The sequence below is a fragment of the Pseudorca crassidens genome, chromosome 5, assembly GCF_039906515.1.
Source record: "Pseudorca crassidens isolate mPseCra1 chromosome 5, mPseCra1.hap1, whole genome shotgun sequence".
Lineage (NCBI taxonomy): Eukaryota > Metazoa > Chordata > Mammalia > Artiodactyla > Delphinidae > Pseudorca > Pseudorca crassidens.
Window position 1 is genome coordinate 80,585,886 of NC_090300.1, and position 13,659 is coordinate 80,599,544.

The 13,659-nt window shown below is 54.0% G+C and overlaps 1 protein-coding gene across 15 annotated transcripts in view; it reads left to right on the forward strand.

Moving 5' to 3' along the window:
- The window catches only part of MYLK (myosin light chain kinase), a 265,973-nt gene that overhangs the window by 192,221 nt on the left and 60,093 nt on the right, over window positions 1-13,659 (forward strand). For 12 of the 15 annotated variants that reach the window (XM_067738675.1, XM_067738679.1, XM_067738673.1 and 9 more), the window contains 3 exons: window positions 3,887-4,003; window positions 4,362-4,451; window positions 12,039-12,125. In XM_067738675.1, the coding sequence (XP_067594776.1) occupies window positions 3,887-4,003; window positions 4,362-4,451; window positions 12,039-12,125 (294 nt within the window). The remainder of the gene's footprint in view (window positions 1-3,886; window positions 4,004-4,361; window positions 4,452-12,038; window positions 12,126-13,659) is intronic. The other 3 variants (XM_067738680.1, XM_067738681.1, XM_067738672.1) reach the window with 2 other exon arrangements.

The following is a 13,659-nucleotide window of genomic DNA, read 5'->3' on the forward strand; positions in this document are numbered from 1 at the left end:
AGACAAGGAAGGAGCTTACCGAAGAGGGTGGGGAGACAGGTGGTGAGGCCTGGACCAACAAGGTAGCCATGGGCACAGACAGGAGATAACCAGTGCAAGAAGCAAAGGCAGAATTAACAGAACCTGTTGCCTGGCTTGGAAGGGTGGGCGGCTGGGGTAGAGGAGAGGAAGGGGTGGAGGAGCGCTGAGTGTCCATGTGTGGGTGACTGGTTCACAGTGACGGCACCAGTGGAAACAAGGAAGGCAGCTGGTGTTCTGAGGGGTTTGTAGGGAGAAGGGGGGTTGCTAAGTGGGTTTCCCCATCCTTCACACCCTACTGAGCACCCCCTCCACCCCCGCCTCCCTGGCTCGGAACCGTACTTGCTCCACTGCACTGAACCCCCTTCTGTTACCTCATCTAAGATCAAGATTCACTTCCCCCAGGACTCCTTCCCAGACTGTTGTCCCTGGGGCCTTTGGCCATGACAGACTCCTGTGCCCTTCCCCCATCAATGTGTGTGTCTGTGACCTACTGCTGGTGGGCACTGTTGATAGGTTTCAGGGGTGCTTCTCTGAACCCTGTACTTGAATAGGGCTCATAGCCCGCAGGCCCCCCAAAACATGATTATGTCCACTCTGTCTAGCACCAAGGAGAGCAGGAGAGGTGTGATGGCAGGCAGTTGAGTTGACTGTTCCTTCTTGGAGGGACCTGTGGAGGAGTCCTTGCTCTTCTTGCGTCCCCCGGAACGGCAGGGCGGTGGGTGCTCACTTACAGCAGCTGGACCTGCCCTCCAGGCCTGCAGGGTGGCCTCACCAGGCCCTTTCTGGACCCGCAGCAGTGCTGCTCAGGCCTTGGCCCAGGACTGGGAGGCCCATGGCTGGCCAGTGGGCTCTGCGCTGCTCCTGAGAAGTGCTTTCATCTTTATGCCTTGTTTCCTGTCCCCGGGCCAGGCTTCTGTCCCTGGCAAACATTTCTCCCCACCTATGAATGAGGATTCATTTTTGTTGCTGCTGTCAACCGATGATTCATTTTTAATTGCCTTCAGTGTGGGATCTTGCAAAGGCTTTTTCAAAACCTGTATTAGTCCATCCTACGGAACACAAGGATCTATACAGCACCTACTATGTGCGAGGCTGTATTCTAGCCCTTTTCATTGTATGCATAATCCACTTGAAGAATTCTGAGTTAGGCATTTTTTTTTTCCTTTTAGAAACTATACTATCTTTTTCAGTGGTAGGTTGTTTGATTAAGTGTTCGTGACTTTCTGTTGCATAGATCCTACCAGATCACCTGCTCCAGAAATATGCCTTGGACATTCTCAGAATGGCAAATTTTTGTTTTTAAACTGACTGCATTCCAGGCTCAGGAAAAACATTCATAATAGTCGCTGCCCTCCATGATCTAGCGTGGGAGAGAGGCGTGTGTTTCAGTAATGGCCTTGGGAGGCAAGCTCTGATAAAGGTGAACTCAGGGCACAGAAGAGGTCCACCTACGGCCAGGGGTGCTTAGAGATGGCAAGGAAGGCACCATCCCTGAGGAGGTGACCTGGAGCTGAGCTGTACTGTCCCGGCATGCCGGGGGACTAGGTCGGGAGACACTGCTGACTGAGGGCAGCCTCGGAACAGAGCCTCTAGGGCTTGGGACCCCTCCCTCTACCTCGTACACCCCGCACCTCCTCTCCCCACACACTCAGAGAAAGCACAAGACGGTGGGGTGGTCTTCAGACTCTGTGGCCTTGAGGGGCTCTCCCAGGGACCGGTCCAGCTGAGCCCTTCATTGGATCCCTGGTTCCCATCCCCCTCCCCTTCCTCTCAAAATTCCCCACCAGGCTGAGCCTTCTCAAAAAAAACTCTGGGAAACAGTTTTTCTTCTGGAGGTCAGGAATAAGCTGTCCCACAGGAAATACCAGATGCTTCAATCTGGGCCAGCCCAGCCTCCAGGCCTGCCGGGGGCCCTCCCCCAGCCCGCGCGCACGGCCAGGGGTCCAGGCTCTGAACGGCTTGGAAAAACTGCCTTTCTGATGCTTTCCCCCCTGTGAAGGGCAAGGGCTGTGGTCTACATGCTCCACCTCTCCCGGGGGTCTCACTACTGTTTTGTCCCATTTGGGTTTAAGGCTGAAGGCAGCTGGGGGACTGAAGCTGAGAGACAATCAAGGATTCGACCAGGATGTCTGCTGGCAGTGGGATATCTGCTCCCCGAGCCTTAGCCTCAGACTGAGGGAAAATGGCAAGATGGGGTCCGTTTCTTCTAAGCCTCACGTCTGGGGGCCGGAGGTCATCTGCGCATGCCCCTGCCCTCCCAGATGAATGGAAGTGTCTCTCTCTAGAAGATAGTAACCCTCGTTCCCTGATTCCTGTGCCTCATATAGTTCTCACTCTCACCACAGAGTTCCTAAAAATCCAACCTAAATCCTTTCTGTTGCAGCGTCTGCAAATTCTGTCTCCTAGCCACAATGGGAAGAGATCCTGAGGCCTTGCCGACCCCGGTGGGAGAGCATAGTGAGGTCCTTCTGAGAGGTGGGGTCTCAGAGTGTAGGAGGGAGGGGCGCAGATCAGCCATCCTGCCCCAAGGGGTCGGCAGGACTGAGGTTTCCCTGTTGAAGACCTTACCCAGGTCTCCTCCAGCCTTAGTGAGGTTCTCTGGGCAGAACTGACATCACCCTTCCTCTCTCTGAATATCCTGGTATTTGTTGGTCAAGTCTGTGCATCTGTCTCATGGGGGTGCGGGGACTTTTGAGATCAAAGGCCATGCTGCTTCGCACACACACCTGGAATGCACACAGCTTTGCCCGCTCAGAGCCAGTGACTTGTGCTGGGCAGTGTGGCGGAAAGGGAGGTGGCCGGAGCCGGTGGCTCCAGGCGGCAGGATGCACGTGGCTCTGGCTGTATCCTCCTCCTCGTATGATGACGGCTGCCCTGACGACAGGGCAGCTTTGGGCAGGACGCCGTGCTGCTGGCTTGTGTGTGTGTCTGATGGCAGGAACGAGGGTACTGCTGCTCCTGCCTGGCCCAGCGAGCCCAGTCCTCAGCCTGGTGTCTCCCCACACCCTAAGGGAAACTCCCCAAACGTGTCCCCCAGGGAAGTAGCCAGCCGTGGGATGAGAGAGCTAGGATGGGTGAGGACCAGACTTCTGTTCATGCCCAGCCTGACCTCTCCTTCCCCCAACCAGGCCAGAAGAGGTGTGCTGGGGCAAGGGTAGCCCCGTGGAAAAGAAGGCCATCACTCTCTGAGGGGACCAAAGGACCCTGCACTGAGAGAGGCAGCCCCACAGAGGCCCTCTCCCAGCCCAGCGCCCCTCATCGGCCATGATTCTCAGCTCAGATACCATTCCTGAAAAGCCAGCTCCAGGGTCCCAGGCTGGTCACTGTCTCCTCCCAACAGATCAGCCCACAGGCCAGTGTCCCTGCTGGACAGGGGCTCCTGCCCTCCCCCGCTCACCTCTTTGTTCAAAATGCCCTTTTGTAGGATGCATTCCCAGAAGCATTGCTGTAAGCAGGGCAGAGTGTCCTCACCTGCCAGTGTCCCTACCACAGTCTGTGGACCTGAGCCTGACTACTGCTTGTCTCTCTCGGTGACATCCAGTGTGAGGGCCTGGGTCCATCTGCCCCTTCTATTGTGCTGATGCTCTCCAAAGGCAGAGGCTCTTTCTCTCTCTTCTTGCCTTTCTATCACATCCCCGTGAGAGAACTTGCCTGGGTCGGGGGCGGTTGGGTATACTTAGGGATCAGTTATTTTGAATCTGGGTTATCAGCAAAGTGCCTTGGCTCTGGTGGGGCGAGCAGGTTGGTTCCCACAGGGCCTCTGACTTCTGGGCGTGTGAATAACACTTGCTCTGATGCTCCGAGTGCCCGGCAGGTGTTGGGCTCAGACCTGGTCCACTCAACAAACGTTCCTCTTCCCACCCAGGCTCACTGTGCTCCGTCTCCATTGAGAAGGCACTGCCCGAGGACAGAGGCTTATACAAGTGCGTAGCCAAGAACAGCGCCGGCCAGGCTGAGTGTTCCTGCCAAGTCACCGTGGACGGTAGGTCGTGCCCACCCACCCCTGCCACACGTAGAATCCCGCTTCTCAGCGCCCCCTTCCCACCGTACCGGAACAGGGCTGCAGCCGAGGCTGCCATCCCAACCTGAGGCTTTGTGGGTTCACTTTGTGGGTGACCAACCATCTTTTGCAAAACAATGAGCCAGGAAGGAAAGTGGGAGCTCTACTTGGTGGTCCCCTGTGACCTCACAGCCCTGCCCCCGGCTGGGAAGAGGGCGGCTCACCTTGCTGGTCCCCCTTCCCCAGTCCTGACCCCCACATGCCAGGCAGGAAAGGGTGAGACAGGGCAGGAGGAGAAAAGACACACCCACAGGAAAATGACTACAGAGTATTTTACAAGCCGCAGAGAACAAGTGTCAGTGCCAGCAGGACAGACCCGTGAGGAAGAGGGAGCAGAGCGAGGTCCAAGTGGGGACACTTCCTCCAGGAGGTGAGTAGGGGCTGAGGCTTCGGGTAACGGGGACAGGCCTGCCTCTGCAGTTAGAGAAAAGTACTCATGATACAGCAGAGGGAAAGGAAGAGACGCGTGGGGACGGAGAGGCTTACCAGGTCTGAGTGGTGTTTCTTGTGAGGAAGGGGCGAATCCAAGCTGTAAGGAATGGGGATTTGTCCTAAAGAAATGCAGGTAGTGTGTTTGTGACTTTCCTTTTCTCCTCTGTGTAGGGTTAGAATAAGAGGCTTGGAAGTAGATCGTTTAGGCCACCACCCTCACTTGGGACGGGACACCCAGGCTGTTCAGAGAGGGAAAGCTTCCCTCGTGAGGTTCCCTGCTCTATTGAGGGCCAAGCCAGGGCCAGAGTCCCATCTTGGGACTTGCAATCCAGTGCCCTTTCTTGGTATTTCGTTACTTGCCTGGAACTGTCTAAAAAGGTAGTTTGGGGAAAACAATTTCTTGCCCTTGAAATGCCTGGTTAGTAACTATCAGTGACACGTTAAAAGCTAGTGTCCAAATAAGGCATCTTGAAGACCAGTTTTGTTGTTCCTCTGACTTTGAATATAATCACTTGGCTTCTAAACCCCTAACCTGTTTCACCCCCGTTCCACAAGATGTGGAATCCTTGTCTCCATTCTGGATTTTGTAATATGATTTCCTGATCATAAAAGCTGAGATCCCTGATACCTAATGAGTGGGAGAAAAGAAAAGACAGTCTTAAAAACCAAAGTCTTTTTTAAAAAAACATATAATGGTAACACAAATTAAATTGTCAGTAGCCAACAGTAAACCTGAAACTGTAGAATATTGTGGGTGTCTCCCTGGAGTTCTGTGAATGTGTTTGTCACAGGGGCTCTGGAGTCTAAGGGAGCAGATTCCATGGGTCAAAGCGTATGGTCAGTTCAGAAGGGGGCTTGAAACACATGTTTTGAGGCTAGGGGCTGCTGCTTCTGATTACTCCTGTCACCCACCCAGGTCAGAGTTCTGCTTCTTTCTAGACAGGTACTGCAATTGAAAACACAGTGTTTCTGGGAACTTGACCCCAGAAACCTATTTCTAGCAGCGCCACACTTGGGACCCATGCTGGTTCCAGAAGGAAGCCCTGCCTGTTAATGAGGTTATCTGCTTTGGGAATCCCTAGCCTCTTTGGTTCCTATTTACATGGCTAGCTGAAGGCAGGACTGCAATTCATTCTCCTTATCTGCAAAGTGTCAGCACCTTTTCCAGAAAGAGCAAATGGCTCATTTTTTAAAATTTTTAAAAATTTCCTTTTTCCCTAGAGAATACATTTGGGGATTCTTTTTTTTTAAGGTTTGGGAATTCATTCTGCAACTTAAAGGGCTTTCTTTGCCCCTAAGTTAGTCTCCGTCTAATCTTGGCCATCATAATGTCCCCGATCCTCTCAGCTCTCCCCGCACCCTTAGGCGAGAGTACCTGGCTTAGAGGTCCCAATGGGCCCATGCACCCTTTGATATTATAGGCAAACTTTTATGTGTTTGTGGGTTAGAGCATTTTTCTGAAGAAAGGGTCCACAGGTTTTAAACAAATTCTTAAAAGAAGTCATGAATTAAAAGACAGTGAAGAACCGCTTGCCCTAAGAAGTAACCTTGCCTGAACTTTGAAGCCTAGCTGTTGGGCAGGGTCTTCCATTGCTCTCCATCTGCAGCTGCCCTGCTAAACCTCTGGATAAGACCAGTCTTGCTTCCCTCCTAAGGGGCTGCAAGGTCCTTCTCGTCTCGGGGTGGGGACCACAGCTAATGCTGATGTCAGGCTGGCCCTGCCCCCGACAGTCACTCACTATCACTCACATAGCCTGTGCTGGACACCATTTAGACTACATATCTGTGGCTAATAGAATGATATATTTCAGGACCTCATGAAAATGACTTTGGCTCACTGGCTGTTCCGTATTAGCCACACTACTACTTCCCTCTTATAGGAAAGACAGAGGGAGGTAGCCTTCATAATGCAGCACATCTGGCTCTTTTAATCCTGCCATTTGGGTTGTTTCCATAAGAAAAAACGTGCTCTGTGCACTTTTTTTTTTTTTTTTTTTTTTTTTTTGCGGTACGTGGGCCTCTCACTGTTGTGGCCTCTCCCGTTGCGGAGCACAGGCTCTGGACGCGCAGGCTCAGCGGCCATGGCTCACGGGCCCAGCCGCTCCGCGGCATGTGGGATCCTCCCGGACCGGGGCACGAACCCATGTCCCCTGCATCGGCAGGCGGACTCTCAACCACTGCGCCACCAGGGAAGCCCTGTGCACTTGATTATGGTCATACCGCCGTTCCTTCCAGGTTAGCAGCAGACATGTCAGCTTGTACCACAGAAGGCAGCTGAAGCCTGGGGTGGGTAAGGACTTGTCAGAAAACTCACCCAGGAGGAGAAAAAGCTGACCTTCAAGACCTGCCATGGCCTGCCGTGGCCAGAAACTCCTGTGCATTTTTAGTTTATGCAGCAGTTGGGCAGGGCATCTTTCTCAGTGGGAAAACCCAGGCTCAGCGAGGGTCAGCAGCCTTCCCCAGTCACTCAGACAGTAAGCAGGAGATGCCGTTTCCCTGGGTGTCTCTGATCCCAAAGCCCAGGCCCTTCGAGCCACCCTGCACAGGGAGTCACATGACTCCCTGGCATGAGTTGCCCTGGCAGGACTCCAACCCAGGTGTGTCTGCTTCCGAAGTCTGCTCCTTTCCACCACCTGCACGGCCTCCCTGTCTAGTGAGGAGCATGGCAGTGTCCACTTTCCGAGAGATCCGGGTCTTCCTTACTAACAGCCCTTCTTGCTGGGAAGTCCTTCTGCACCTCTGGCCTGAGTGGCCCACTCCCTCTCATTCAGACCCAGGTGAGAGGTAAGGAAGCAAAGCCCTTTGTAGGCCCAAATCCCAAGACCGGGCAGATCAGGCCGCCCTTCCCAACCACCTTGCCAAGGGCATCGGGCCTCAGCTACCAGTGAGATCAGGGGCTTTGTAACCGTGGAGGCTGGTGTGTGCATTTGGTAGGGGGTGGCGTCCCCATGGGCCTTCTCTCAACCCGTATGTCAGTGCCCGCTCTGCTCCTGGGGCTGGGGTTAAAAGCAGTGAACGAAACAAGTTCCTGTTCTCAGAGCCTTTACATTCGAGTGAGGGAGAGACAAAAATACGGATGAACAGATATGTCATACGATCTCAGGCAACAACACATGCTGCGAAGAAAGCAAAGCAGGGTGATGGGGGAGCGTGCTGTTGTTGGAGAGGGTGAGGCCTCTGTGAGGAAGAGGCATTTGAACAGAGGCCTGAAGGCATCTGGGAAGGCGTCCCAGCAGTAGCACGGCACAGGTTAAGGAACAGGAGCAAAACCCTGAGCTGAGACTGTACGGGAGACACTCCCAGAAGGAGAGGTAAGGAGGCCAGGGTGGCCGAGCCCCGGCCCAGGGGCAGAGTGGTAGGAAATGAGACAGGAGGACCAGATCTGCAAGGCCATGTAGGCTGTGACCAGGATGCTGGATTTTATTATAAGTGTGGTGGGACAGCCCTGGCCGTTGTAAAGGATCACTCAGGCGGTGACCAGACCCAGGGGGGGTAAGAGGGAGAGCAGATTCGAGGTTGCCACGATAGCCCAGGCATGAGATGATGGCAGCTTAGACTCTATGGAAGAGGTGGGAAATGACCAGATTTATAATGTTTTGACAGTACAGCTGATAAGATTTGCTGATGAACTGGAAATAGAGAGAAAGGGAAGTCAAAGATGACCCTTAGTTTTCATGAGGGAGCACAGGTCAATGGTGGTACCACCTACTAAGATCAGGATGGGTAGGGGTGGGGGACAGTCAAGACTTTCGTGTAGGTGAAGTTTCAGGTGTCCATTAGACATCCAAGTGGGCCTGTCGCGTAGGTTGACCTTTAGATGAATCTGGAGTTGAGGAGGGAGGTCGGGGTTGGAGGCAGAACATGAGGAGGCATCTTTGTGAGGCCACTGAATGCCCCGGGAGTAGATGAGGTCCCCAGGGGTGGGTGTGGATGGAGGAGGGAAGGAGAGAGCCCAACACTGACAAGTAAGGCAGGACAGAGGTCTGCGAAGGAGACGGAGAAGGACTGGCCATGGTGAGGCAGGAAGAAATCGAGCAGAGGGGGGTGTCCCAGAGGCCAAAGGGTGATCATCTCAATAAGAAAGGAATGATGGAGATCATTGTATCAAAAGGCTCTGCCAAGTAAAATAAGGCAAGCCTGAGCCTTAGCCGTGGATTTGGTGACTCGGGGCGATTTGCAACTGGAAGAAGGGCGTTTAAAGCCTAATCTGAGGTGTATGCAGCTAATAACTCGCTGGGTAGGGATTTAAACCCACACCTTGGCTCCTAGCCGCTGTGGTCCACTGCCTCCATGGCCAGGGAGCCCTGGTGACTGTGGCTGAGCCGACCCCCACTTCTTTTGTTGGCCTCAGTCTGCTCCCACCCCCATTTGTTCTTCATATGGTCTCAGGCAGCTAAAATGTATTAGGTTGAACTAAATAAAATTGCTCTTTTAGTAGGTCAGAAACACTTGAATATTGGCGAATGGTGTGGTTCAACCCGAAACGGGGGTGTAAAGCACTTAGCATGGTGCCAGGCACGGCCTGAGTACCCAACAAATGCCACCTCTTACTCCGCATCTCATTCGCTCCTCTGTTGGGGTGTTGTTATTCCCTGTTTCCTGGTGAAGAAGGTCAGGAACTTGCCCAAGGACTCACAGTCACCGGCCTGCAGAGCCAGGAAGGCGCTCATCCTGACCAGAGCTCTCTCCCTCCTGATTTTGCCAGCATGCTGCTCGCTCCTGGGCAGAGAGAGCGAGCGAGCCAGAGAGAGAGAGAGAGAGAGAGAGAGAGAGGCCAGCCCCTCTGCCCTGCCCCCTCCTGGGGCTCCTGGAAGCTCAGACCACCCCCCAGAAGCCTCCCAAGACCTCACTCCCCCTATCTAGGGTTGCAGCTCTGGGAATGACCTCTCTCGGGGGAGACAGAAGAAGAAATGCTGCGTTGGAAGGCTGAGCCCAGAGCTAGCCCAGGAGTGGAAGGGGTGAGGCATTGTCCATATAAAGACACGTTTTCCTCTCTATGTTGAGGCCACCCCCCCTCCTCACACCACCACCTTCCTCCCCACTGCTTCTTTGGGGGCACCAGCAGACCAGCAAAGGACTCCAGCCCTGGGGCCCAGATCTAGAAATGGAGTTCAGTTTCATCACAAACTGATTAAAATAGACAGAAAATACATGCTGCTCTTAAACTTTTATTACTATTATTTTTATCCCCTGGGCAGCCATGTGAGCGCAAAGCTGGTTCTGATTAAGCATGTGGTCCTCTCAGCACACTCCTTGCTGCGGTTCTCACGGACAGACCGATGGCTAGTGGCTCGTGGTGCAGGCACAGCCCCCAGGGGGCGGGAGTGCTGCAGAGGAAAGAGGGGGCTCGTTGCACCCCTGTGGGGCTCCAAGTCTGGGGGTGTGCCTGGTCAGCCAGGGAAACGTGAGCCCCTTTCCTCACGGCCAGATGGAAAGATAAGGAACATCTACAAACAAGGCTCAAAGCACATGACGGGGTGGTGTACTCACAAGTCAGTGTAAAGCAGGCACCCAAGAGCTGAGGACGGATGAGGAGGCAGGAAACATACAGCAGGGGCCCATCCGGGAGGGCTTTGTGAAGGTGGAGGATTCTAAAGCAGATTTGGAAATGCGGCGAACAGGAGAAATGAATGAACAGGTAAATGATCACCGTCGCACGCATTCTCTCCCTAGAGCCTTGTAGTGCTGTGAGGCAGAGAAAATAAGTGTAGTTTCCCTTGTACAAATGTGGAAACAGAGACCCAGGGCAGCTGAAATCATTTGCCCACGATCCCAGGATTGCTGATGACAGAGCTGCAGCTAGAGCCCTCTTCTCTCCATCCCTACTCTAATGATGCTTGGAAGCAAAGCCCATCATGACCCCACGAGGAGAGAAGGAATCTCAGTCCGCATCTCCTTTCTTTCAGGAGCCCAGGAAAACTGGGCCTCTCCTCCTTTGCTTGCTTATGCCTCAGTTTCCCCATCAATTAAAAAAAAATCTTGGTCCTTCCTTGTCTCCCTCCTCTGATGCCCCGGAACTCACTGGGAAAAAGACGGCAAAGCGAGTACTCATGCCAAGGAAGAGAGGACTGTCTGTGCACACTCTGGCCTCGCCTCCTCTTCCTTAAAAGGGGGGAAAACAAAGACATTTCTGGGTGCGCCTTTCTTTAAATTGTCATTGGTGCTGTCAGAAGTGCTGGTCTTGAAGGAAGGGAAGAAGGGAGGGCCCCAGACAGGGAACCATAGACTCACCCCATGACCTTGGTTTATGGCAGCCTGATCTACAAATGTCAAGGGAAGTGTACCCGCCCAGCCCCTGGTTCTCTGCTTCCGAGCCCACCCCGCAAAGCCCCAGAAGCCCAGTCTAGGCGAGAGCACGTGTTAGAGTCTGGGATTGCCCCACCGTGGAGGCGGGGACAGGGAGATGGCCCTTCCTCCCCAGACAGGCCACAGGAATGTGGCCAAGCGGCAGCTGGAAAGTCCCACCCCTCCTTTCTCCCTCTGCGCTTCCTCTTCAGGAGCAGGAAAAGGATGCACAGGAAGGGGCTGGGAGGGGGAGGCTCCCTCCCAGCTTAGTCCCTGAAGAGAGTTCCTTGTGGGGAAAATGCTGGAGCCCAGTGATAGCGGTGCAGCCAGCCCCTTCTTATCCCGGTCCCAGCAGCTTGCTAGAGGCCAGGCTCTTCTCGGCCCAGTGAGGGCCTTTTCCACCCAGCCCAGCGCTATGTCACCCTGCTGCCCTGACAAAGGAGGGTTTCCCCCGGCATCTTCCACACTGGGCATGAATGGGAAGAGGGGGAGCGGAGGACAGCCCCGCGGAGTGGTGCACTCACCCGGGCAGCATTTCAGCTCTGCCCAGAGGCTGCCGCTGCAGGGTTCCAGTGGCTCTGCTTTGGGGAGGGTGCGGAAGCCCCCACAAGGGCTCCAAGGCTCAGTCCAGAGCCCGTGAGGCGTGCCGGCCGCCTGCTCAGAGGCCTTCATCTGGAGGTCTGGAGGTCTGACTGTCAGTGTCCCTCGGTACAAGAGTCAGAGACAACAGGCTGCAAGCCCCCTCCAGACCATGAGCCCAGGGCAGCAGCCCATCCCCTGCGTCCCCTGTTCAAGAGACCTCTCTACACAGAGTGGGCTTTTGGAAATCCAGAATGTTTAGCCCAAGTGCGTTAAGACCCAGTGAAGGGAAAAGATAGGCACTGGTGAGCAGAGGGGCTCTGACTGTCCCCCAGCCCTGCCAGTGATGCGATTCTGGCGGCCCGTGCCTGCAGCAGAGGCGAAAGCGCTACCCAGCTCCCAGGGTAGCCTGTCCATCCATCTTCAGGGCAGCTGTGCTCTGCCCCTGATTTATAAGGCTGGGTGGCGAGGACACTCCTTCTTTGGTGCTCTTGAGAGGAAGGTGCCTGGCCTGCCCGGCAGGCGCTGAGGGCCCTCAGAGTGGAGCCGGGACGGGGAGGACCTGTTGGGGTTGAGGTGGGATGTTTATCGCGATGCCTCTTCTGCTTCTTCCCCTGGGCAGCTGCCTACTCATGTTTGTCGTTAACCTGTTTTGTTCCAGATGCCCCCACCAGTGAGAACGCCAAGGTCCCGGAGATGAAAGCCCGGAGGCCAAAGAGCTCTCTTCCTTCCGTGCTAGGAACAGAGAGTAAGTACTCGTTCAGCCCTTCCAGGCAAAGCCGGGACTGAGGGCCGGCCGCTTCCCTGCCTGTGCTCCTCGGAGCCTGGACCCTGCCACCACCCTGGTGCCCTGTGAGCTCCCGGTGACCGAGCCACTGGCCTTTTCTCACCCCTCCCACCTCTCCAAGGCCTGAGTAGTGCTGCACATCCACATCCTGTGGCATCGTCACTCAGGCCTCTTCTGCTTCCCACCAAGAACCCTGGGAGACCTTCCCCTAATCTCTCCCAGTTGAGTCTTTCCTGCCACATAGACCTTCTAACACAGTGGCTCTGATCAGATCACTCCTGGTTGGAGTGCCCAGCGGTCCCCAGAGCCCACCAGTCCCGTGGAAGTGAACCCCTCACACGTTGCCATCCTGGCACACCTGCCACGTGTGAGCACACATTCTGACATCCAGCCTCAGCCTTTCTTTCCAAGCGTTGCCCCCCAGCTCCTTACTCCCGTTTCATCCTCAAGCCAAACTGAGCTCCTCTGTGTGCACCGGACATCCCTGTGTTCCTCCCTTTGTGCCTTTGCTCTGGCACCTCTCTTGTGGGACAGGCTCCCACTGAAAAGTCATCTCATCCCTGAGCTCGTCTTTGCTCCAGCTGAAAGGAACTCTTCTCTCCCGTGAGCCCTCATAGCACTCAGCATCCCCCTTCTGCCATTGGCTGTCCTCTTCCCAGGGTCACGGTGACGTGTCTGTGTCTCATCCTCCTTCCTCCTTTTTAAGTTCCGTGGGCCTCCAGCTGGGCCAGCGTAGGGGTGCACCTTTCAGGATGCCAGCGCCGTGACCTGCTCATAGAAAGGCCTTACCACCATCTCTTAGAACAAGCTTGCAGCTGTGGTCTAATAGCCAAGCAGGGAAGGGGCTTCTCCTATGACTCTGCCTGGCTCTGTCCCTCTTTTTGCATCTTGGCTTCCCCCAGAACCCGTTACAAGCTTTTAGGCACTGTGCCTAGGGTCCACGGTGCTTTTAGGCCCACAAAAATATTTCAATATCTTATAAAATGAGGGGAAAATTTAACTTTTAGGTCAAAGAAAATGTTTTAATTCATAACATTAATATATTCATCTTTATACCAGTGCAGTTGTAAAATATAATTTATGTATGTATGTATGTAAGTATATACTTTTTGTTTTTCTTTAGTGAAGGGAAGGAGCTTTCAGAGGCAAAAGTGCTTAGACTCCACAAAGGTCATAACGCAGCCCTGGCTTCCGCTACTGATTAATTATCGGTCTAATTTTGTTAGAAGCATGCTTCGAAACCTCCAGTTTTAACAAAAGATATGGGGTTGCTTGGGCATCCCCAACACACTCTGTGTTTTAAAAGAGCAAAAGACAAGACAAACTTAATGACCGATACTAATAAAGGGAAGTGAGCTAGATTAATTCAAAGGCTGCCTCTCTTTTTCCGTTACAAGGCAGTGTTCTGTAACTTAGTTTTGTCCTCATCTCTTCACCTATTTACCTTCCCAATGAGGAGTTTTTATCAGCCAAGCTTTTGGGGGTGGGGAGCACG